Source organism: Amphibalanus amphitrite, unplaced genomic scaffold (assembly GCF_019059575.1).
Source record: "Amphibalanus amphitrite isolate SeventyFive unplaced genomic scaffold, NRLGWU_Aamphi_draft 000176F_arrow, whole genome shotgun sequence".
Taxonomy (NCBI): Eukaryota; Metazoa; Arthropoda; class Thecostraca; order Balanomorpha; family Balanidae; genus Amphibalanus; species Amphibalanus amphitrite.
In genome coordinates, this window is record NW_024881671.1 from 149,045 (window position 1) to 174,771 (window position 25,727).

At 50.8% G+C, this 25,727-nt stretch overlaps 1 protein-coding gene across 4 annotated transcripts in view; it reads left to right on the plus strand.

Annotated features, from left to right (window-relative positions):
* LOC122383919 (unconventional myosin-Ia-like) overlaps positions 1-25,727 on the plus strand; it is a 58,566-nt gene that overhangs the window by 17,070 nt on the left and 15,769 nt on the right. For 2 of the 4 annotated variants that reach the window (XM_043370791.1, XM_043370792.1), the window contains exons 2-14: positions 12,256-12,590; positions 15,038-15,153; positions 15,501-15,700; positions 16,003-16,049; positions 16,339-16,402; positions 16,734-16,832; positions 17,329-17,435; positions 18,837-18,984; positions 20,289-20,441; positions 23,526-23,731; positions 24,200-24,433; positions 25,041-25,195; positions 25,476-25,612. In XM_043370791.1, the coding sequence (XP_043226726.1) occupies positions 12,273-12,590; positions 15,038-15,153; positions 15,501-15,700; positions 16,003-16,049; positions 16,339-16,402; positions 16,734-16,832; positions 17,329-17,435; positions 18,837-18,984; positions 20,289-20,441; positions 23,526-23,731; positions 24,200-24,433; positions 25,041-25,195; positions 25,476-25,612 (1,984 nt within the window). In that variant the 5' untranslated portion in view covers positions 12,256-12,272. The remainder of the gene's footprint in view (positions 1-12,255; positions 12,591-15,037; positions 15,154-15,500; positions 15,701-16,002; positions 16,050-16,338; positions 16,403-16,733; positions 16,833-17,328; positions 17,436-18,836; positions 18,985-20,288; positions 20,442-23,525; positions 23,732-24,199; positions 24,434-25,040; positions 25,196-25,475; positions 25,613-25,727) is intronic. The other 2 variants (XM_043370793.1, XM_043370794.1) reach the window with 1 other exon arrangement.

Here is a 25,727-nt window from a genome sequence, read left to right on the forward strand (position 1 = left end):
TTTGCTTTCGAATGGTGTTTGATTCATACCGATGAGCCGTCTGGAAGCAGATATATAAAGGAATATTCTGATGGCTTAGTTTGATAAAATTTGGGTCATACGGGGTCAAGTCAGGTCAAGTCGGTCATCCCTGGTCACACTGGGTCAGGCCAGGTCACCTTCGGTCAGGCCAGGTCGTATAGGTCACCACGTCACATTGGATCGGCCTGTGCCACACTTCTACTAATTCTACCCATACCACTACTCCTACCACTACCCCTACCACTACCCCTACCACTACCACTACCACTACCACTACCCCTACCACTACTCCTACCACTACCCCTACCACTACCCCCAACACTACCCCTACCACTACTCCTACCCCTACCACTACCCCTACCCCTACCCCTACTACTACCACTACCCCTACCACTACCCCTACTACTACCCCTACTACTACCCCTACCACTACACCTACCACTACCCCTACCACTACTCCTACCACTACCCCTAACACTACCCCTACCACTACCCCTACCACTACCCCTACCCTTATCCCTACCACTACCACTACCACTACCCCTACTACTACCCCTACCACTACTACTACCCCTACTACTACCCCTACCACTACTAATACTCCTACCACTACCCTTACCACTACCCCTACCACTACCCCTACCAATACTACTACCACTACCACTACCACTGCCACTACACCTACCACTACCACTGGGTCATGACAAATGTGGCGTACTGCGACAAAAGTGGTGCATTTATTTCTGTCGTTTTGCCATGCGTCCTTCCACCGAATTGCACGTTTATCGGACCATGTTTGACAAAGTTGTGCGATTTGCGGCAAAAATAGCGCATGTGGACAAATGTGGCGCACTGCGGCAAACGCGGTGCATTCGGTTAAGCGCATTGAAAACTGTCTTTATTTACCGAAAATCAACACCTTCATTCGCCTCTGTTTATCAAAATAAATAACTTGGCCAATCTGCAAATGAGAGGCACCCTCCGCCGATCGTCATGCATTTTAGTTGCAAAGTTCATCAAACCCGTCTGCCGATGCCTTGAAGCAAGCTTGAGAGCCGAGCAAAATTTGGAGAAAATGCACCTTTTTCCAGGGCGTGCCACGTGCGAACCATCCACCCCCCGAGACCCGAAACACGACACTGCACGTGCGCGTGACGTCATCAACACCCTGTGAAAATTTCAGCCCCCTCGACCGCACCGTTTGACCTGCACACGGCGTCAAAGCACCCCTCTGCACGGTGCAAACAGACGGACAGACAGAGTTTCATTCTACAAATAGTATAGTAGATGAGCATAAGATGTCATCCATAGGAACTAAACATATGTACACCCGGTTGTGCAAAGTGATCTATTGTGTCCGATGTATCTCTGTAGACACAAGTATAGGTAGTAGGTATCCATATAGAAGATTGGTTGCACTACTTGTTATGTAGAGGAACATGCAAGCTAAAAGACCGTGTCAGTTTTTTGGCAAGTGATATATTTTTGAAAAATGTAACCCGTCTAGGGAATAATTTTGGTGTGTGGTTTTTCAAATATGTAATTGTTTTTATTTTGTCCAGTGACCAAGGGTGAGCAACATCATCCGAAATATATGGACTTGTGAGTTATATATTATTATCCCAGAGAATAATCCGAAAAGTGACTATACATAACATCCGACACTCTGTCATATTTCCTCCGCCCGCTCACAACTCGCGCGCAAAAATTCAGTATTTTCTGAACGCGGTGCAACTCCGTAGCACCACAGGTACCGTAAACAGCGAGTAGCGGAGTCGGGAAACAACGAGCGACCTGCAGTCCCTACTATCCCTACCTTCCACAGACCTGCAGTCCCTACCGACAATGTGGGTGGCGTGCGATGTAATCTGGTGCAGTGCGGACTGCGATACCTCCCACTCTGGACGCCTACAATCCCAACTGATCATGTGTGGCTTAGCGTTCCGCAGTATAAGTTTCTATGCTTTGATGAAACTGAGGCATGAAAGTTTAAGCTACATCTTGCCAAAAACTTAAAGGAATAGCCTCTCTTAAGTATAGGGGTACTGAGTGGAGGGCGTTCGAACTAAGCGCACTAACCCATGCCTGACACGCGGTATAACAAATGGAGCAGGGAGAGGGGAGAGGCCGAGGAGGGGAGGCCGAGGCAGTCGTCATCCAGTAACTTGATGGCAATAAACGTGTGGTCAACGGATGCCGTCCAGCTCGCGGATAGGGTTATGGAATTTGACCCGCCACAAGTAAAAAAAAAGAACACCTTCCTCTGGCACATGGGTGACGCAACTTTCCCAGGTTATTAGTTATAATAGCCCCTCGGAAACTTGTGAACAAACAAATACGGAGCAGATACCAATTGACAGCGACACTTGTGAACGAATGCTAATTTTGAATCTTGAAACAGGCTTTGTCCCGTCGTTTTTAACTTTTTATTCCTGTGTTTGGACTTTTTACCTTTTTTAACCTACAAGGAAGCCGCATGGAGAAATATAAATATTCATCTAACAGCCGTTTCAGTTTTGAAATCATTTTTCATTTTGGAAATAGGTACAGAATCATCTCCCACTTTCATAAGCTGATAACGTCATCCAGACGACCTTTTTCAGTTAAGGTCATGGTGGCACCGTGCACTTTGTTGTGATTTTACACACGTCACGTGTAATGAATCGACGGTGGTTGGCGCCCACGAAGTTAGACCAATGAGCCAATGAGCGCCCGGAATCCTAATGTTCACTTCTCTGTAGACGGTTACTCTGTGATACATGCCAACTTAGCGCTTGAGAGTGGAGGATCGTGGGAATATATGTAATGTGTTCACACCGTAGGGCATAGGTGGACTAGCGAAGACGATACTTAACATCATGTTAACCCGCGCCCTGATGGGGGGGGCCATTTTGGCCCCCCCCCCTGTGGTTTTTCTTAAATAGCGAGAAAACGGCGGCGCGCAGCGCCGCCAAATTTTGGGTACCTTACCGGGCATCAATTTGACACCTTCACACAAAATTTCAAGTCACAGGTCACCTCAGGTCAGGAGTTATTGAGGTCAAACTGAGGTCATGTTCGAGCAAAAATGAGCAAAAAACATGACATCTTGAAACGCTCACCAATTCTATAGTTAACAAGCAATTTTAAAGTTCTTTATGTGGTTGTGTAGAGAAAAGACGGCGCTACAAAACTGCTATCTCGGATTTTCGAAATTTTGGGATTTTGACCCCCAAAAATCAAAAAAATTGATTTTTTTAGAAAAACTCAAAAAATTTCCATTTTTTTTCGAATTTCGAAAAAACCGGAATATATGTGATAGTCCCTACGCTCTTCGATATACATACCAAATTTTAGATCGATACCTCTTTTTTTGGTCATGTTATAGCAAAAAAACTGTTAAAAATTTATGACGTCAAATTTTTGAACTTAATTTTTAGCAATTCTAGACCTCGTAGCGCAAAACGGAGACCACCATTGAACTCCCCGTGACGAGCTGCATCGAATCGATACCCATTTTATGCAAAAATATCAACTTTGAAATTTGACCTAAGTTGACCTGACTTTGACCTGACCTTGACCTGACCTTGACCAAAACGTGACCTAAGCTGGCCCTAAAGTCTGTCTGACCCACATAATCGCATTTGTCATGTAAAATGGACCATAAAACATGTATCACACGACACTTTCATATTGTGACCCCCCAGTGACCTGACCTCTGTGACCTGACCTGGTATCAGTGACCTCAAATAGCAAAACATGTGTTTGAAGAACATTTCTCCACCGATGATTTTCAATGAAATGCATTTTACTCGATTTTACAACGCATTTCTTGAAATGCCTGAAAACGGTGAAAATTCGACCTTTGACCTGACCTGTGACGTCATCGGTTTGACCGAGGTCAATGAAATTGGGTCACAAGGTAGTTCCCCGTTGGGGCTATCCAACACCGTTTACCGCTTGTCGCTATGTTGCGTGGTTCTCGAGATCTGAGGGGGGGCCAAAATGGCCCCCCATCAGACCACGTTGCTCGGCAGACCCCATCTGGGCGCGGGTTAAAGGGACACTCCCACCTTAACATTAGTTTTGAGTTGAGATAGCCAAATTGGTGGCCATGGCCTGCAAATACCGGTTTGGGCACTCACAACATCGAAAAATGCTTTAATTCGAAGATATGGAATTTCAAACTTGCAGTTTTTGGATTCTAAGGGGCTAATGCATTGGAATGCCCCCTTAGAATTTGTGACGTCAGCGGAGATCTAACGATTTTTAAATCTTAGACTTAAACCATCGTTAACACGTGGTGGTATACGCTGCTTTGCGCGCAACGTCTGCCGCACTTTAAGGCTGCCAAATTATTGCTTCCAAATAAAGTCGCTAGTAACAGGGGAGATCCCAAAAAGTAAACAAAAGTAAAAGCCTAATATCTTGAAAACCAGTGAATATTTTTCGGTGAAATTTGGTACATATTCGTTTTTGCTCTTTCTGAACCAAGGGACATCACTTTCATGCCAATTCATTAACTTTTTTGAAGGTGGGAGGGTCCCTTTAATACATTCAGCGTTCAATAATCATTCCATACCATTTTTTTTCACTTGTATTTTCTTATCATCTCACGCCTGGTTTTCTCTCCCAAAACTGAATAATTTTATACCTGCCTGTGCAGTGTGCCCGCATTCTGGAGTCTTGTATCTGCCGGTTTCAGTGGTCTGACTCATTCCCTGTTCTGACTGAACTGACCTCTCATCTGTTCGGTCATTCCAGCAGTCATTCCATCAGTGCCGTGTTTACTGTTACGTTTTGTCGTTTGTTCCTGTCCCAGCTCCTATACCTCTCTGCGCCGCATTGATTGCCACCGGTCGTGGACAGATGTGCTATCTCCTACCTCATATCCCTCCCTGCACTGCAGTGGCTATCTACCAACATACCCTGTCCGTCCGTCCTGTCTGTCCGCAACATTGTCTGTCCGCTGTCTTCTGCCGCGGACAGATGGCACTGTGGTCGCCACGGCACGCGGCCGCCGCGGCACCAGCTGAGCGGTCCCGAGTTAATAGCCGAATCGATAGAGGCTGGTGGCCGTATGATGCGCTCGGCTGGCCGCGCGACACGGTCGCGTCGTTTGCTCGGCCCGGACCCAGATAGGGCGGCCGCTGAGAGTCGGACGGCCCTGGGCCGAGCGGGGAGGGGCGCCGCGCCGGCCGGCCGGCCGGACGGCCGAGATCGGCGGCTTCCTCCGAGCTCAGAGGAGCGTACTCGGAACGGATTCTGCTCACGTCACTGCTCGCCCCCTGACCGATATCTAATGAAGCGTTCTCATTGAGTCATTTAGACACGCCTGAGTGAGCTTCGCAATTGACTGAAAGGGATTTTTGTGACGGCGATGTTATGATATGACACGGTTACGACGCTTTCGATAAAAGAACGAGGAAGTAACCATATGCACTTCAAAGCATACCAATTCCTTATAATCGCATAATTGCCTCCATTGGCTCTGAAGTGCCAACGTCTTCTGAGCTACCCTTGATTGGCTGGTCGGAGCATTTGGCTGCCGGCTGCCAGCCATTATTTAAATTATCTACTCCCGCCGTCTCCGAACCGATTGCGAAGCCGAAACCATTCTTTTAAGTAATTGGCTGATGGATAATGGCCCCAGTTAGCTATTCCTTTTATCTCAATCGAAGGGGCCAAGACAGTCATCGATGAAACTATGGAAATATTATTAGGTATGTGACAGGTGATGTTTCATAATACTTGGTCGGTTAAGACTTGGTCGGCTTGTTGAAAATACGTGGAATGAAATTATTGTAGTTATATACGAGCCGTAAGGCTAGGTTTCGCTGATGTTCCCTTATTGTTGTGCTGTTGAGCTAGGGACGGATGTCATGCGTTCACGTGTCTCTAAGGCTCTTTGAATTTTGATCTACGAGCTTAGTTTAATTAACACGCTTCTTATTTACCTGCATTGCATGCTTCGTTTTTCTTCAAGCAACGAAAATAATTTAACGAGTATTAGATAGAAGCTACACAAATAGCAGCGGGTTCGACACCCAAACACAAAGTGTTATATTAAATACGTCGCTACGTTTATATGACAATGAAACGTTGAACTGTCTTTACCGTTCTCTGAAATGCTCCGCGTCATCAGAAAGACCTGACCTCGTCAACAGGTCATACAGATGACCACAGGCGAAGTAAGAATGAAGTTGGACCGTTTCATAGGACGTAATGGTGCGTTACCAGTCAAAGCTAGCCACTGAACTTGCTCAAATTAAACTTACTGAGTCTTTGTGTTAACATGAAAAATGTCCTTGTCACACCGATGCGACGTCAGCGTAACCGTTCACCTCGGCGACCCCCTCCAAGCGAGTGTCGACGGCTCAGTAGCCGCCCATCAGAGCGCACTGTCAAATTTGTCAGAAAGTTTGTCAGCCAAGCCCCGCGCTGAGACGCCGCCGGGCGCCGCCGTATAATGTAGGTCAGTTAGCTGAGTCACCCACTTCGAGATGCAGTGCCTTTCCCAGGGCATTTGGCGTGAGCCGTCCCGCAGAGCCATTGATTACATGCTCTGTCGAGTCCAACTAACCGACCCGCTTATCCTCAGTTGACTCCACACGGCGTCGGATACGCACGCGCTCCGAAAGGGGGCTGGTTACCTGAGGTCGGGGCCAGCTCACAGAAACCTGAAAACAGCTCGCGCGAGAAGCCCGCGGCCGGGTGCGCGCAATAAATCCTGTTAGAGCCCGCGGGTACCGGCCCACGGGTGGCGCAGTGCCGCTGAGTGGACCGGTGCACCGGCGCGGTGGCGTGCTGGTGCATGGACGTGCACCTGACACACGAGCAAACCAGCGACGGTGCACCCTTATGTTAGAGTATACCATCACTACGCACGGGGATATGATATAGTTGTCTGTGGCGAGCGACGAGTTTTTATTGATAACTTGTGAGACTAAAGCTATTTCGGTGATAGGTATACCTATTACCTATCTACATCGGCAAAATCCACAGGTTATGTACATAACTCTCCACTGGGGTGATTATTTGTAAATCTCGTTACAAACAATCTGAACCATGTCACGGAGTCGATTTATAGCCAGGAGTCCGCCTGGCTGGCGCCGGTTCCATCCGCCTTCCTATTTCTGCCCGGTTTTCCATTCGTCCATTTCCGCCGTTGGCTGGCCGGGAGCGGTCGGCGTCGGGTTCGCGGCGGCGCCGGCGCCAGCGGCGGCTTGTTGACGCTCCGCTCGCCGCTCTGCGTGACATCGGATGTGACACGTCCCCCCTCACGAGCTGAGGAAATCTGGGTGGTCGCCCAGCCAGCCCGGACCCCGGCGCGGCGCCGCAGCCCAGCCGCAGCTCAGCCCCACAGCCCGGCTAGATACCAGCCGCAGCTCAGCCCCACTGTCCGGCTATATTATACCAGCCTAGCCCAGGTCAGCAGCCCCACGACCCGGGTTTCAAGTCAGCCCCACTGCAGTGGAGCCAGCCTGCCTGGCTACTAACTCAGTCCGACGATGCCCGATTATTCCAGGTCAGCGCAGTCCCACTGTAAGGACCCAGCTCTGCTCACAGCCTCTGGCCCCGCGCCCCAGTCCCACAGCCGGCCTCACAGCTCAGAGGACAGTCCCAGCCGGTCGCCACCCTCATAACTAGTTAGTCCGTCCCCAGCCCCTCCCCATCGCCAGCTCAGCATCGGGCTGATGACGCTCCGAGAAGGCCGGGATGCCGGCGGAGCTCGCTCGGTGACGCCGACGGCCGATGACGCCCTCCGGTGACGCCGCGGCACGTGTCATCAGCATAGCGCGCCGCCGTCACTGCCAAGTTCCACAGCGTCGATGACGTGCGGCGGAACTCGAAGAATGCTCATATTCATAAGGTGTGGTCGGAATCGGCGCACGTAAGAGGCTGCGGTATGCTGGCAGCTTTTCGGTGGAAGAGGTGTTAAACTGGTAATCCCAGTGCGGCACTGGAGTGGCCTAGTGACATCAGAAAGAGTGACCTTGATCTTGCATGGTAACTAAGACTTAACTGATATTTTGTCGTGCGGTGCGCGGTTTGTGCGGTGTGTAAAAGAAAGTTATTGACTATTAAATGCAACTATGGACCCTATGGACTGATACGAACCAGACACCAGTTGTCTCTATTTCCCTCTACCACTGCCTCCCTTTCACTTTCACCTCTCTCTCTTTCTCTCTCTCTCTCTCTCTCTCTCTCTCTCTCTCTCTCTCTTTCTCTCTCTTTCTCTCTCTCTCCTCTCTCTCTCTCTCTCTTTCTCTCTCTCTCTCTCTCTCTCTCTCTCTCTCTCTCTCTCTCTCTCTCTCTCTCTCTCTCTCTCTCTCTCTCTCTCTCTCTCAAACACACACACGCACACATGCCATTGAAGTTTGTTAGTCGCTGGGACTCCCCACCGATCACTGGCGCTCCTGCCGGTCCGAGTCTCCGGCCGCATCTCGTCCCTGTCGGCGGCGCCGCTGGAGGTCGCCGAACACCCGGCCAGTTACTGCTCCCGTCTATCTGCGGACGCCGTCAGACGGCGGAGACGCGCCCCAGTTGACGCCGGCCAGCCGGCCGACTCCGCGGTGACCGGCCGTCTGTCTGTCAGGGCCACACGCCGCCGCTGGAACCGGCCGCACGCCGCGCCGTGGCCCGCTTTGAACGGCACGCCGCGCCGTCAGGTATTTATATATCGGCGCCGCTGGCTGGCTGGCAGACGGGCCGGCGGCCGGCCGGTGCCGCCGGCAGCCGCGTCAGTTTGTGCCCAAGGGCGCCGGCTGGCGGCCGTGCCCCGCCCGCCGCTGGCCCGCGCCGTGCGGTGTGCCGTGAGCCGACCTCTCAGTGGCGTGTGCAGAGGTTCGCCGTTCGGCCGTGAGCCGACCCCCACATTGGTGTGTGTGTGTGTGTGCAGTGAGCCGCCGTCCGGCCAGTTGCCATGGTGCCGCCCGACGACCAGGATGACGAGCACGACCTGTACGACTGCCCGGTGTGCCAGCGGCACCTGAGCGGATCGCACGGCGAGCCGGCCTACCAGGCGTCGCGCGGCCGGGTGTTCTCCTACGGTCGCCTGCAGACGGCGCAGAGCTTCTCCAGCGGACTCAACATCCAGCTGAGCTGCCGTGGCGGCCGCGGCGGCCGGCGCCGCGCCGAGCCCGGCTCCAACTCGAGCTCCAGCTCGGAGGCACTGGTCAGCCGGCGCGTGGTGGGCGGCGCGCGGCCGCGCCACACCGACCCGCCGCCGCCGCCCCCGCCGCCGGACCTCGCCTCTCCTCCCGCTGCGGCGCGCCGCCTCACGCCACCGACGGAGGCCAGGATAAAGGCGGGTAGGTGTGCCGCGCCAGCCGGCGGGGAGGGGCGGGCCACAGCTGCGGTCGGGCTGCCGGCCACAGCTGGCCCGCGAGCTGTGGCGGTCGTACCGGCGTCCGCCGTCTGCCGCGCCCTCGGCCTCGGCGTAGGCCCGGCCCGGCCCGGCCCGGCGCCGTGGGCATACCTGGCGGGCCTCGTGTGCGGGGTGGTCGGCTGGCAGCGGGCCGCCGCGCCGGCCGTCGGGTCCGCACACTGGCGCCCTGTTCGACCGCGCCCTGAATTACGCTTCGCCGCTGGCAAACAGAAGCTGTTAGCATAAACCAGTCGGAGTCGATGACAGTGCGCTAAGTAGGTCAGCTACAGGTATATTTACGGCGGTCTCGGAATCACTCGGCTGCCGAGAGCGTTTATGTGAGAAACACTAACCAGAGAAGTCCGAGCACATCCTGCGAATGCTTCAACAGAACAGCGCCGTTCTATTTACAAACAGAAACAGAACTGTGGCTGATGAGAGCCAGGGCCACTGACTGACGAGCGCTGGTACTGGGGAGATTGATGATCGGATCAGCTGAAGACATGAAATGGTACAATTGCATGGTCCATGGTTACCTCGAATCTACGAGATCATTAGATGCGTTGAATGTATGTGAATGAAAGTAACAATTGCGACAATTGCAAATGAATCAGTTCAGTAGGTACCTACTTAGTACCTACACATGGGTGACACTTCTGGGTGCCGACCCTTCTGGAACAGCTTTGAAATAATTTTGATATAGGTACGCCGTATCTAAAGATCTGAAATTGGCGTTAGGGCTTCACAGAGCTTTGTCAGATCTGACGCACTGTTTTTTGCGTCAACGTTTTTCAACATTCTCCTAACGGCTGCCCATGACCGTGGAGCGCACTTTACCTCTGCATAAACACACAGTCGCATGGCCTGTCCTGACCGCCCGATACCCAGCACCGTCTACAATAGCTAGCGGCCAAATAAAGTCACCCATGCCTGACTGTGACCGTGAGAAACCGGTTCAGCGCATAACCCTCCTATCGGACAATATCAAATCACTTGCTGTCGTGACTGATAGCCCTGTCATCTATTTTGTTGTACACACTGCCCGTCATGAAATATTTCGATCATGCGACCAACTGCTATCGGCATAGATCGCTGGCGTGACCAGCCATAACCTCTCTGACCGTTGTGATCTCCCATCACCTCATGTTACCACTTATGTGACATCGTCACTGACCACTCGCAGTTGTTGTCTTTGTGATCCTTTAGGTATAAGCTCCCAGCAGGTCGCATCACCACCGTCTAAGTTTTGAATGACCGGCCTACCGACCGTCTATCATCTCGGCGATCACCCGTGACGTATAAGCTGGTCATGGTGGCCACATTCTGTCGGGACTAACCTCCCTCGTGACCGCCTGTGATCATCCCATTAGACCAAGTGACCACCTACTTTCGTATCTGACTGGCCGTGCCACCGTCGCCTGTCTCGTTCACGCGCCGCTGCCTTACCGACAGTCGGCGTACACAAGTGATTACGTCCTGACGCGCTGTCCTCGAATGGTCCGCCAGGCGGCAATTCTGCCGACCTCAGGTGACCCCAGCAATCATCGACTTTCCCTCAATACCAACCACCGGTCACGCATCAGAACTTACCGCTCTCCTCATGAGACTGTGCAGGACGAAGCGTTTTTTAGTCTAAGTGAAATTCGGTGAACTAAGCTCCCTCTTTCTACCGTTCTCCGAATCTTCTTAACGCCATGCGGGATTATCCCACATTGATTCAGCAGACGGCTTGAATATAAGCACCCGACATTCAGTTGTAGTTACAACCCGTCTTTTCCACTTATCGTGCGCAAGAGCTAGGAAGGGCAAAACATTTGCTCATAAAGCGACATTCCGTTGTATTTCATCTAAGTTGACAGCTCCCATTTGACCTTTTTGGCCTACTAAGGTCAAACACTGCTAAAAGGTACTCATATTACATACCTATGCCTACATAAAGAATCAATAATTATTGCAGTCTAGGTGTCAATTTTGGATACAATTATATGCTCGTGAAGAATGCACGAGTAGAGCAGTAATCGTCAAGCCATGTGTGGATCGCTCTTGATCGTAGATACATACACACATACATGCACGATACTGTACTGTGTTATATCATGCTGACAATGCATGCCACGCCTGGTCTTAGCACACCATCCAGTGTTCTTAAATGATTGCCTCTTCTGCTTCTGTGGGCACGCGCCCATAGCAACCGCCATACTCACAAATGTAGGCACTGAGGGACCGAAGGCAGCGAGGAAACAAAAAGGGAGAGTAGAAGAGGGAGATGGAACAGACAGAGGAACAGAGATAAGGAGAGAGAGAGAGAGAAGAGAGAGAGAGAGAGAGAGAGAGAGAGAGAGAGAGAGAGAGACCACGTGACCGTCCCAGCCCTCACGTGCGTTCCTCCCACCTATCGAGAATCGTTGCCAGAGAGTGTGGCTCGTTCCCGGGCCGCTCTATCTCCCCTCTCATCTAAGTACGGCCGCCTAACATGGTCGATGGACGCCTCAAATGGCAGTTGGCAGCCGCGCGTCGCTGCCAGAGCCGGCCTAAATGGTGCTGGGAGATGGCGCGAGAACGTACCGCCAACAGTTAAACACACACCCCGTGTGACACGTAATTGGTGTAAGGACGTAAGGTAGCAACTTACGAAGGGAAAACAATCCGTTAAGGTTTTAAAAGAAAATATGTACTCTGCAAAATAATTGTTACAACTGTTTCAATTTTTCATTGTTTTATTGTTTCAGAAAGGGCGCATGTGCACTTCTATTTGGTTTATTACTCATTGATTTTAACGTTTGTCTTTCAACATAATTTTTGATCACGTCTGATTAGTCTACTCTATTAAACGAAGCTGAAAGTTACTGGCTGTTCCCTGACCCGTCACCGTCCCTGTGTTGCAGAGCGGGTGGTGCCTGTGATGGCCAGCGGCGGTCCCGGGCCGCCGCTGGGAGAGCGGCTCGGACCGCGCTCCTGCTCCGGAGAGCGGCTCGGACCGCGGTCTTGTTCCGGGGACCGGCTCGCGCCGCGGTCCTGCTCCGGAGACCGGGACCGGGACCGAGACCGGGACCGAGACCGAGATCGGGAGCGGGCCGGCCCCCGGTCCGCCCCGGCCCCCGGTCGGCCCCTCACCCTGGAGCGCGAGGTGGGCGTATGGGACACGGTGCTCCTCGAACCGCTCACCGAACAGGCCTTCATCGCCAACCTGCACCAGCGCTACAAACACGACCAGATCTATGTGAGTACAAACTACAAGCACGCCCCTGTGAGTGCTGCACCACAAACAGCCAGATCTACATATGTGGGTACCGCGCCACAAACACGCTTGAAAACAGCCCCAAATTCGTCATCATGTAAGTCTCCCCGTCAAAAATATGAGCACCAATTCGAGGAATTGTGTCCACTCTGTCATTTATGTCCGCAGATATATCCCACATGATTCAATATAGGTATCAATTGCCATAGGTGTGTATTGCATAACAGACGGCGAACGACTTCGGATGCGTCTTTTGGACAATCGAAATCAGTGAACCCTGAACCTTCTAACTCGCAATTTGTTGGAACTCTATCTTCCGTTGCATGATGCTAGTGTAAAATTTAAGTTATTTCTCTTTTCAATGAGGAGCAGGATACGTAAAAGAGGCGATTTTGTCGCGCTGATCATGAGCCATTTCTCACTTGTTACTAACTGTGAGGTGCCTAAACTGTGACTAAAAGGCACAGTTACTAACTGTGAGGCCCCCATACCGTGTTCTGCAGCTGCTACACACGTCCGGTGTTTCTGTTTAGGCTGGCCGGACTCGGAGCAGTGGCTGGGTCCACCGTTCAGCGGAGCAGGGCCGTTTCCTAGACGTCTACCATTTCCCAGACGTCGGCCGCCTATTCCCGGGAACCTATCCCGGGTGACAGTGCCCCATCGGCCCGGCAATGTCGGAGGTCAGGGCGCGCCAACGAGCCGTGCACCTCAGCAGGGAGCTCGCTGGGGCACGACCGTGCCGTAAAACTGTCACTCGGCGGTATTTCTGCGTCGTGGTGGCTGACATCCGGACCAGTGTCCCGCTCTGCCGCTACGGTGGCTTCCAGTGCACGTACTTACAACCTTGCTGATATTAATTTTCTACACGAAGTTTTATTAAGATAAATACATATTTATAAATGGATTATGGTCAAGGAACTATATTTCGTGGAGAGCACAGTTCATGGTCCTGTTCATGCTCATCGTTTCCGCCGCGCTGGGTGAAATTCCGCTGTCCTTGAGATATATTCACTTCACTGCTGTCACCGTTCGTCACACAAGTGACATGGCGCAGTTGTGTGAGCTCTCGCCAGCGCACTGGCAGCCATTCCATTATTACGGTGTCACGGGACTGAGACTGTTCTTTCCTCGGCGCCTGCGGGGATCCTGTCGGCTAACGCGGCACTTAGAGAGTCGTATTTCTGCCGCGTTCTGCGATGCACACGGACCGTGCGGCCGGCTGCGTAATCGCGTTAGGGTTGAATCACGTCCGGCGTTTCTGGCATGCCGCTGCGTCACCGGCCTCCGCAGCTGCCAGCGGGGCACAGTCAGCGGGGCCGGGGTCATGGGCAGGCAGCGGGGGAGCTGGGTCTGAGGAGAGTCATGAACACGGGCAGCACGGGCTCTATGATAGTAGTCAGCAGTCAGAGGGCAGTGGACAGTGGACATGCGGTAAAGGGGCCTGGCACAGCGAGGTCAGTTTCCGGTAGACGGTGAAGCTGAGTGGTCAATCTATTATTAGCTGGTCTGTCTGGCTGGTTGAATCAGCCAGTGTGCTGCGAACACCTCGCACTTAGTAGTCAGCCCAGCTCGTTTGTAAGCACAGCAACTGTCTTCAGCCGAACACAGCCGAGACTCAGTATAGGTGATTATCAAAAGAAATGTAAGGATACCGTCAGAAATCCGGCAAAATATAAAAATATACAATGTCAGCCCGATGCCTGGCCAACCGACCGGCCGTCTGGTTAGCTCATTATCCGGGTGAGTTACGAGACCCCCCCCCCCCCACCGGGGCCCCCTCCGACCACCGTCTGCGGCGGCCGTGCTGCGCCGCCGAGCCCGCCGCGTCTCCGGTCGGCGGCCCCGGTGGCCCTCCGTCCCGTCGGCCGCCCAGCCGACCCCGGCCCGGGGACCCGCGGGCGCCCTCCCGCGGTGCCAAACGCCATACAGCACAGACGGCTCAGCGGGGGCGAGTGACACCGAGCTCGACACGGTTCAATGGAGACGCTCGGTTACATAAGTGGGGACCACGAGAGAGTGCACTTTGAATGCATCGGCTGAGAAGAATGAAGGAACTACGGTGTGACATATCCGGGGGCTTTTGTGATTATTGCTGACCCCTGCGAGCAGTATCACTCAAATTTTATGCCGACTTATGCCTATGACTTCGCCTTTAAGTGAAGATTGCTCTGTAGGCGATTATGCAAATCAATGAATAAATATCTATTTAAATCATATGAAATTGTCTGTATTATGATTTGTGATAACAGAAGCGCATACACTGCGTATTATAGCGACCAAAGATATCTGTGAAAAGGTTCGAGCTAACTTTCAAGCTATAACGTCTTGACGATATGGCAGACATGAAGCATAATGCTGGGAATGGTGGCAATGTGCGACTGTTGTATGTATTACAAACGCAATCCTATGTGTTCCACCGCTCATTGCAGACCTACATAAGTCAAGTGTTGGTGTCTGTGAACCCGTACAAAAAGCTGCCGCTCTACTCCAGTGACGTAATACGAGCGTATCGCTCGTGTTCCCGCTTCGAGCTGCCGCCGCACGTGTAAGTAGATAATCCCCAGACGTAAAACGTCATCAGTTGCAGCCGCACGTGTCAGTAGATAATCCCCAGACGTAAAACGTCATCAACTAATGTCCGGTAAACGTTTATTGCATAGAGTAGCCTATACTTGAATGTTTATCATGCTCGCTATGAGCAATATTTTCCGTCAGCACAGAGATCGCCAGTAATGCTGCTTTCGCATAACACGTCCCATATTGTATTTCGATCACATTTTCTAAAGTGGAGATAGGAAGGGAAACTCATCTCTGTGCGCTCACCCCGTATTACCTGTAACCCACCCCTGACACCGCTGGCCATTACGTCCCGTACCCGTCCGACCCATGCAGGTACGCCGTGGCCGAGGAGGCGTACCGGGCCGTGCGGGAGCACAACTCGGACCAGTGTGTTGTCATATCGGGCGAGAGCGGCGCCGGCAAGACAGAGGCCTCCAAGCTCATCATGCAGTACGTGGCGGCCGTCTCCGGACGAGCCAAGGAGGTGAACGCCATCAAGGGCCAGCTGCTGCAGTCCAATCCTGTGCTGGAAGGTGAGCGCCGCGCGCTGAGACGGCCGGTGGACGCCGCCGGAGTCTGGCCCGCTGCCCGGCCTAATGTGTTAATCTCTGGACCGGCTCGGCAACAGCCGACAGCTTCCGGCGGCCAACATTTTTCGCCGTCACACAAATTATTAATGATGATGGCAACAGTTAGTAATTTTTATCTCGAGCATAATACTGTCTACGTTAACGGCTTACCAAGATAAAGATTCGTTTTTATCTTTAGCTTTTCTTACTCGACCTAGACGCAGTAATTGGCAACTAACGACGTACGATCTTGATCCTTATTTCAGCGTTTGGGAACGCCAAGACTCATCGCAATGACAACTCATCTCGTTTTGTGAGTAATTTGCATTACTTTTCAAACTCGCTTTAGTACTTTAAGCTTTTATTAGAATAGAATTGTGCTTAAATGATATGTTTTACAGGCCATGTTTTCCCATACATTGTTGCAAATAAAGCTAAGGATACATGTGAGTTCAATATCACCATAAGGTCTTTGCAACGATAGAAATAACGTATCCAGCCAATTGATCCTGTGATTGAAAATGCTTTGTACTTCTGGCAAACAAATATCATATTTATTCAGCCTGCACTTTCCCGCACTGACCACAATGACTCCTCTCCAGGGCAAATACATGGATCTGGAGTTCGACTTCAAGGGAGATCCGATCGGTGGCCTTATCACAAACTGTGAGTATCGCCACTATGTCTATCGCAAATGATTAGTCATGAAATATCATGAGTCAAATACGTACAATGATAAGGGCACTTATCTATCCCAATGGATCAAATATCTATGCGTTCCCGACATTGCCTACTACTTATCACTCCAATATGTTCATAACCGGTCGGTAGAGCCACAGGCACCCTTTAGAAGGAGCCGGCGCGGGCGCTGCGGCCGGGGCCGTCTGTACGCGGCCGATCGCTCACACTCCCCTCGGCACGTCTGCGCTATCTGCTGTGAATCGGCCCGTGGCCTGCCGGCTCTGACGGATCTGCGCGCCCCTCCTCCGCCGAGCAGATCTCCTGGAGAAGAGTCGAGTGACGGCGCAGCAGCCGTGCGAGCGCAACTTCCACATATTCTATCAACTGCTCACCGGGGCCGACATTCAGCTGCTCAGTGAGTGCCCAACCGGCCGCGTCATGAACAAATGAGTCAATCATATGCTTTGATATTTTAATTAAACATGCAATTTCTTCTTATCAATCACAGCGGTTGGCGACATTGGCCTCGATAGGCTACAGCTCGCCACCTGTTTCGACAACTTCTGGAAGTAAGCTGGCATAACCGGGCAGTGAGAGATAGGCTGGCAATCGGCCAAAAGAGGGCCCACTTGGCACTGGCAATTGTTCGCAGCGCAGCTAGGCAGCTGTGTCACAGGTGAAAACCTAGCGTGGGTTTAAAACAATCCTGAAGATGGTAAGCGAAAGGAAATGCCCGAAAGGAACCTTGCCCTCAGTGATTATTGAATGTTTCCACAAAATTTCAAAATTTTCAAAAAAAAAATCCTAAGAGTCTGCGCAATAGAAAACGATTCCGTCTGCTTCGCTGCTCTCCTGTCGTGGAACTGCACAGAGAGAGACACACAAATGACGCATTGATGTTTCTTTCTCAGAATCGCTCAAATTGCAACGGAATGTGGAAAACTACGATATTTTGAAACAGGGAAGACCACTTCAGTATGAAACCCTGGACGACAAACGGGACTTCCAGGTCACAAGAGTAAGTGAATGCGATACTCTTAGACTGTGTCTCTTGCCTTTCACCTGCCCGTATGTTTTGCCGAGGAAAGCATTTTTATAATACTTTCGTAATTTTCTTCAACTTTAAAGTGCACTTTAAATGCTAGTCTGATGAACTGTCATTAGTCGGTCCTTCCTAGTTATTAACCCGCGCCCTGCTGGGGAGGGGGGGGTGTTTGAACACCCCCCTTGTGGTTTTTCGCAAATATCTCAAAAAGCGCCGCCGTTTTTGGTACACCTTATCATACATCAATTCTACACATGTTGTGAAAATTTCAGACCAAGGTCATTCAAGGTCAGGTCACCAGGTCACTTGAAGTGACCTCACCTCATAAAAAGTTTCAATGTCTGTCATAGCTACACCGAGTGATCGATCGCTTTGAAACTTTCAGCGATTGCTAAGAGCAATAGCATGTACAAAATGTATATCTCAGAATTTTGATATCGATGACCTAAGGTCAGGTCAATTTTGCGACCTCCCCATTATAAGTCAATGGGAGAAAATTGAAATGCGCCTCTTTTGGACGAAAGACATTATAAACACTCCCAAACACTGAATTACTAGTGGTTTAGACAAACTGAACATGAAAATGGTGTCCGTGACCCCTGTTTATGCCCTGAGGTCATCTTAGGTCACGAATGGTATCTAACAGTTTTTCGCAAATAACTTTTGACAGAGGCATGCTAGAGCGATGAAAACGCCTTAGATGTGTTCAGATTGACAATACGGATCGACTGATATGCAACATGACCCTTTCCGGTCAGGTCATGACCTTGACCTGAGGTCAAATTTTCAAGTTGACCTTTCAAGGTCAAGTTATAATTCAATCGATGCGTCTTGACGAGAGGAACACGATGCCGGTAAAAGTAGGCTCGTACAAGGCTTGGGTCAAAAGTTATTGCAGAAAAACTGTTCCCGAAAAAATCGGCTATTTTTGCAGTTTTTGCCCCCTGCAGGCAAAACCGATGACGTTAGGTCAAATCTGAGAAATTACTCAGAAAGGGCGCTAATAGGGCTATCGAATGCGCTTTTCCGCGGCGCTGTAGCTCTATTGGTTCCCGAGTTATGCGTTGGCTTCTTGGAAATTGTCGACATTCGACCTGGAAATCGGCGAAATTTTGCCTTCAATGACCTCTGGTGACCTGACCTTTGACCTGACCAAAAAATTGACCGAAGTGATTTCCTCATTATTTTTGACGCTCTTTCGAACGCCGCCTTCTGCGTATCGCTACGTGGCCCAGGAGCCGAGTTAGAAGGGGGGTGTTCAAACACCCCCCCCCCCCCCAGCAGGGCATGGAAATCCAGGACCCCCAGCCGGGCGCGGGTTAATTCCCACAGTGACCCAAAGTATGGTAGCTGATAGTCGTGTTCTCTCCGCAGAGGGCGATGGATATCCTGGGGCTCACGCCTGACGAGCAGCAGGCCATTCTGAGGGTGATCGCGTCCGTGCTAAAGCTCGGCAACGTGACCTTCTCGCCCGTGAACAACATTGACGGCTCCGAGGGCTGCGTGGTGGACAATGAGTACGGTAAGTTTCCATGGCGCTAAATAGACCAGCCTGACGTCAGCTACGACCATCCCGCAGCAGACAGACGGGGTATTTTGTCCCAGCCATCAGGTGGGCCAAGTAATTATCCCGTCAGCTGGGGTAAGTAGGTCTCTTTTCACGTGTTCGTATGGTGAGTATCTTTCTCTCGCCTCGCCGCGATTCGATCCGATCGGCGTGAAGAACGAACGTGGTAAAGCCGCGGATTCTCTGTCATTGGTGAGTCGACATCATGGATTGAACGGTGTTACGCAGATGGCGAATCCAGAAGGCAGTAGTCAAAACTTTTCGGCACTTAAACCCACTAGCAGTTAAAAAAATTGGCATTTCCTAGAGATAGCTTGAGCTAGAGTACGAAACGTCCCCTTATCTATACGGCGGGCAGGTTCTGGCAATTGAGCTCTCTCGGGCCGCGGGCTCAATGGTGATTTATAATTTCCAGAACGACTGGCAGCAGGCGCAGAATCTGGGCGCCTGGCTGCCGTTTGGATTCGTCATCGCTTACATAAATGCTTGCCTTTAATCTCGTTAAATAATTCTTGCTATGCTGTTTTGTATGTTCAAATGTTAGCAAATGCTAGCAACATTTTATTTCATTGGTCTCTGTGACCGTATGCCTGGTTGTTGTTTTTTCAGTCATGCACTCATTGGTTACTGCATTATGTGAACGAGAACGACATTATGCTACATTATTTTGAGTCGTTCATAACTGTCATTTGATGTGCTTTTGGTAGTCATTTTTTGACCGGGTTATTGCTCGCATGGAGATGCATCGATCAAATTGTTTATTGATATAATTGTTGAGCACGCAGTTGAAGGGATACTTACGATTGTTAGTGATTCTTTCTCGCTATGCCTATAAATCAATCATAAAGTATTTCTGCCATGCTTGAAAGCTTTCCAGGTTTAGCAACATCAATATATTATGCTGTTGTGATTGTACAACGACAGTTGTCTTACAGGCAGAATAACCTGTATAAACTCAAAAGATGCTGCCAATTAAACGTAAAAGACTATCAGCCTAGTGTTTCTCATAAAATTTGTATTTTTATAATTGTAAAATATCCCTTCAGCGATGTTCTAATATTGTATTTATTTCGTCCATTTCCGTACCTGTGATCTCATTTAGATGAATGCGATCGTTACTGATGCCTGTCCGAAAACACGACATTTTCGTTTTGTCTGTACCCGGCACATTGCTGAACCACGGGTAGATACCGTCTGCTCTGGCGCCGCTTAGTGTCCCGCACGTGGCTGCTTACTGCGCATGCGCCGTGTTCCTGCAGAGGTGCTGGGCACCAGCGACCTGCTGCTGGTTAGCTTTGAGACGCTGCGCAGCGCGCTGACCCGGCGGCTGGTGACGGCTCTGGCTTCCGACTGCGGCTCGAGCGTGGCCTGCTCGCCCGTCACCCTGCCCTCCAGCGCGGCCATCTACACAGGTATACAGACTGTCTGCACAGTGCACAGGTATACAGACTACATACACAGTCATACAGACTTTCTACACAGATATACTATCTACACAGGTATGCCCGCCGACCATCTATATATGTAGGTGTTTGCCCACCGGCCGTCTACACAGGTATACACTAGTTATACAATATACATATCTAACGGCAATCTACACAGGAAGGTATACCATAACCTGCCTTTTTCCCTCGGGTTTCCTGACCTGTGCATCTTGAAGAAAAATGGACGAATATGGTGAATATTATTATTTGACACTGCGATCCTGAAAATCTTTGGAAATGTTTGTGTTTATGTAATGATGCTCTCTGGTCTGGCTCCAGTGAAGGCTGAAGCTATCAGCTGTCCAACCTGCAAGCTTTCGTTGGCACGTCACGACAGGGTATTTGTCTATGTGACATACATGTATCCAAGCACGCCATGACTCGGTGATGCAGACGGTGAAGATCACTGCAATTCATTCTGTCCGGGCCAATAAATTGTTCGCGAATGCATATCTTGTTGACCAATCGATCGCAGAGTGGGTTGATGCGATCACTCGCCCAAACTCCATCCAGAGCATGCAAGCAAATCAGACCAGCAAAATAAACATTGGCAGCCGATCTCATTCATTCCTCGGTGGAAAACCAATATGCTTAGCTTCAACACTGTTCAATATGGGTTCTATCAACGAAAATTACTTGCTGTCTTCTGTTAAATTTACTTTCACTTTCGTATGAAAATATATCAAGAGAAAGTTATTGCCCTATTTGGACGAAATAACTGACCGGCGACGCCAAGAGGAGTTCACTCTCTGGATAACTTAGTACCGTTCGATATTTGGTTTCACCCCCGTTCAGAGTTTAGCCTGCCATTACATTACTACAGACTATTTCTCGAATATTTCCTATTCACGGCGCCGTTATGGGATATCGCGCACCTGTCTCGGCCGCTTTTGATGCGCCTCATATGTGCCAGTGTCGGAGGGAGGCGGGCCATCTGTGGCCCCTATCACCGTGCCGCACCATTTTTCCACTGCGCGCCGCTGTAGACCCTCACAGACGGCCGTCACTGCCGTGTGCTGTCGCCACCTGCTTTCACCGCCCACCACCCATGGCCGTGCTCCATTCTACCTACTGAAGTAGCCGCCAACTACATACCGCCCATGGCTGTGCTCCACTCCGCCCACTGCCGCAGACGCCAGCCGCATACCGCCTGCCGCCCAAGGCTGTGCTCCATTCCGTCTATCGCCCATCATCGCAGCCGCCCACCATTACCTCGCATCGCCTACCACCCACCGCCTGCTGTCCATGGCCTGCTCGATTCTGCCCACCGCCCTAGACGCAGCCACAGCCACCCACCGCTACCTCCCATCGTCCACCGCCCACTGCCTACCGGCATATCCACCACTTGCCAACAGCCGTCGCACTATTCGCCGCAGCCGGCCGTCTAGCATTCACCGCCGCTCCAGACACTAAACTGAGCGGAACTCAAGCTAGCACACGTCGCCAACCTCCACCGTTTGCCGCTGCCTGCCACCCACTGCCTTCCGGTTTTCCTTATTGAGGTCTCCACCAATCCATTCCCGAAACAGCTTTCAGCTCTTCACCAGTCGCCGACGTCTCCGCCTGCCGCCCGCTGTACGCCCACCGCCCGCTGTCTACGGTCCACCGTCCACCGTCCTCCGTCCGCTGTCCGCCGTCCACTATACAACACAACAACCCACCGTTCACCGTCCACCACCCACAACCCACCGCCCACCGTCCAGCGTCCGCCGTCCACCACCCACCACCCACCGTCCACTGCCGTCCGCCGTCCGCCGTCCGCCCGTCCGGAGCAGCCGACCTCCAGCGACGTATCCGTCGTCGGCTTTTTGTCGGTCCGACAGGGCGAGGTGTCGGCCGTCGGAGAGAGCGCCGGAGCGCGCCGGCAGAGCGGGGGAGGCGCGCCGGCCAGCGGCCCTGCCAAGAATGTGTCTCCGGGTCGTCAGCGCGTCGGCCGGTCAGCCGTCGGCCGCTCCCGCTCTCGGCAGACGCTCTGCCCGTCATCAGGGCGACTGGCAGACTGGGCGGCGGCGGCTCCCCTCCTCTCTCCTCATCAGCGACCGCCGTGTGCAGTCGCGACTGAGCTTAGCGTTAAGGCCTGGCTACACTATGCGTTTTCTGCGTGCGTTTTTTGCGAGTTTGCGTGATTTGTGGAATATCGTTCTAGAAAGAAACGACATTACGTTTTTTGTTATATGTTTTTCATATAAACTTTTAATAAACATAAACGTTTTATTAATTTTTATATAAGTATTTAAGAAGTTTAATTAATAATAACCTTTTTTCTAGAATGATATTACGCAAAACCCGCAAACACGCAAAAAACGTTCGCATAAAACGCAGAGTGTAGCCAGGCCTCTATAGTGCTCTCACAGGTTCGGCGTCTTTCGCTGAGCAGTTGGCAACTGAAGAGTAGTGCATGATTACAATGAGGAGCATCATTCATGTTGATTCCTTGCCAAAATGGAAATTGTATTGCATGCCCTTCAAATGAAAGTTTTATCCTGATGCTTTGAAGGCCTCATAATGTGCCTTTTGTCCGTATTCGTCACGTTTATCCAAGTCATGCACTGTGCTGGCCTACTTTTACGTGCAATATTATTCACGGGCTTCCCCAGTTGTCACCCGCTGCCCAGACAGGCCGATGTCGTTTTCCCCGTTGCGCAATATTATGACCCAGAGCCGCGCCTCGGGCTGTCACATTCTTGGTAGCCTGCCAGCGTGCGGTCGCAGTCATGAATTGCCCAGACTCTCCCATTGGCTTTCGTTTCTAAGCCAAACGTGACTGTTTATGCATTGGGCACCCAATGACTCGCACGGGATATTATTGCTTTATTTAGTTAACGAAAGTTTTGGGTTTTCTGAATAATTCTGTTTGGAATGGAAATGTATAACTTTCATGCTTTACTTTTGAAGATAAAGCTTGCATATAGCAGAAAATTTATATGCTTATTATTGCATAAGCATTCAAAAACGGTTTCTTCTCCTGCAGTGATACGCCACCCTAACGCGCCCTGTCCTCTTGATCTGCAGATCTGCAGGACGCCTGTGAGCTGCTGCACACGGACACCGCCTCGCTGCAGGCCTCTCTGACGTCACACACGCTGGACGGCCGGCTGGACGCCGTCACCGTGGAGCTGAGCGCCGCAGAGGCCTGCTCCGCCAGAGACGTGCTCGCGCGGGCCCTCTACTCGCGGCTCTTTGCCTGGATAGTGATGCGGATCAACGAAACTATCAAGGTAAAAAGTGGTAGATATGGTAAGGCAAGCTTTTTCAGTGCCCTTGATACAATTCGCTGATGACTGAGCGAAGCGAGTTTGCTGTAGCACGTTTGTCGGCACTGGCGCGGCGGTAGCCGCGAGTGAAGCCTGGTCCTGGTAGACTGTGCCGCAGTGCGTCCGTGTAGTGCGGGACAGCCTACCGTGCAGTGGAATTCGCTGCCGGCCGAGACGCGGCGTTTCCACGGGGTCCCACGATAGTGGGCGTTTGTGAACGTCACAGGGAGTGAATAGGGCTTATTGTCTTTAATCTGCTCGACCACGGTCTGTGATTAAAATGTGAATGTGTTTCGAGGTTCAGAAGAAAGTAGAAATTACCTACCGATATTCCTCTTTACTTGAAACGTCGTTCTAATGTCACTTCTAAATTGAACTTAAATGCCTAACATCCAAACGTCGACTTACCTACGTCTGGATTTCCCTGTTTAGCCAAAGAAGCACGCCAAGCGGAAAGTGCTGGGTGTTCTGGACATCTATGGGTTCGAGGTGTTCGAGCGAAACGGGTTCGAGCAGTTCTGCATCAATTTCTGCAACGAGAAGCTGCAGCAGATCTTCATCCAGCTGGTGCTGCGCGAGGAGCAGGAGGAGTACGTGCGCGAGGGCATCGAGTGGACGCCCGTCGATTACTTCAACAACGCCGTTATCTGTGATCTTATCGAAAAGGTGAGATCCGACTCCTCTTGCATGTGACTCACATGATAGTGAACATGTGCCTTCTCAGAGATATAGCACTTGGCCGTTAGTTAGAAGAGTCAGACATTTCGTTTTTCTCACAGACAATGACAATATAAAAACAATGTAATAAGACCAGACGTTTCGACAACAAAGTGCCTTCGTCAGTGGAAAACAAGATATAGGCTTTACATCGATAAAAAATATAGAAGACAACCAGCCTGCACGAAATACAGTTTTACTTTTTTGAAATATAGGTTATAGGTATGTATTATTAGTGCGAGATTAGATATAACCTATATTTCAAAAAAGTAAAACTGTATTTCGTGCAGGCTGGTTGTCTTCTATATTTTTTATCGATGTAAAGCCTATATCTTGTTTTCCACTGACGAAGGCACTTTGTTGTCGAAACGTCTGGTCTTATTACATTGTTTTTATATTGTCATTGTCTGTGAGTTGGCCGTTAGTGCACGAAAATAACCCTTTGACACACGTGCTTAGATACAATTAGTAGCAGCTGTCGTGTTCATATTTTCTGCTTTTAAATTGTTAATGGTCCTGTATTCAAGTGTGTTTATGACGTGTCTGTTTGTTTCAGACCAATCAGGGTATATTATCAATGTTAGACGACGAGTGCCTGAAGCCCGGTCACGGCTCTGACGAGGGCTTTCTGTCCCGGTTGAACGCCGCCTGCTCCAACCATCCTCACTTCTCGGTGATCAGCGACAACAGCTCGCCGGCACACTGCTTCCGGTTAGTAATGAGCGCCGGCTGATTTGCTAACTCAGTCTAATTATAACGTAAGTCCTAACTGCCTTACTCCAACTCAGGCTATTAAATAGAAGAATGAATGGGCAACAAATTACCTCGGTATGATGATGTATGCAATACAATGAGTACGTGCCTGCATGTGTGCTTTGTAACTGTGGCTTTATGCATTCAATCAGCGTGGATATTCTACCAATGGGCAATAGACACCGCCTTGCATTCACAAAATGAGCAGTGCAAATGTTGATCACGTCTTCTGCCGCAGGTTAAAACACTATGCCGGAGACGTGACCTACGATGTGACCGACTTTGTGAAGAAGAACGTGGACGCCCTGAGTAGGGACCTCAGCTTGGTGATGTACCGCTGTGACCTGCCGCTGATGAAGGCTCTCTTTCCAGAGGGTAAGCAGCCGCGTAAAGGCAACCGGAACTGGCTATCATAGGGTTAACTGGTTCTGTTTATCATGGGGAAGCGCGAACTTCTTTTGCAGTCGTAAATAATTTTTGGGCATCCCAC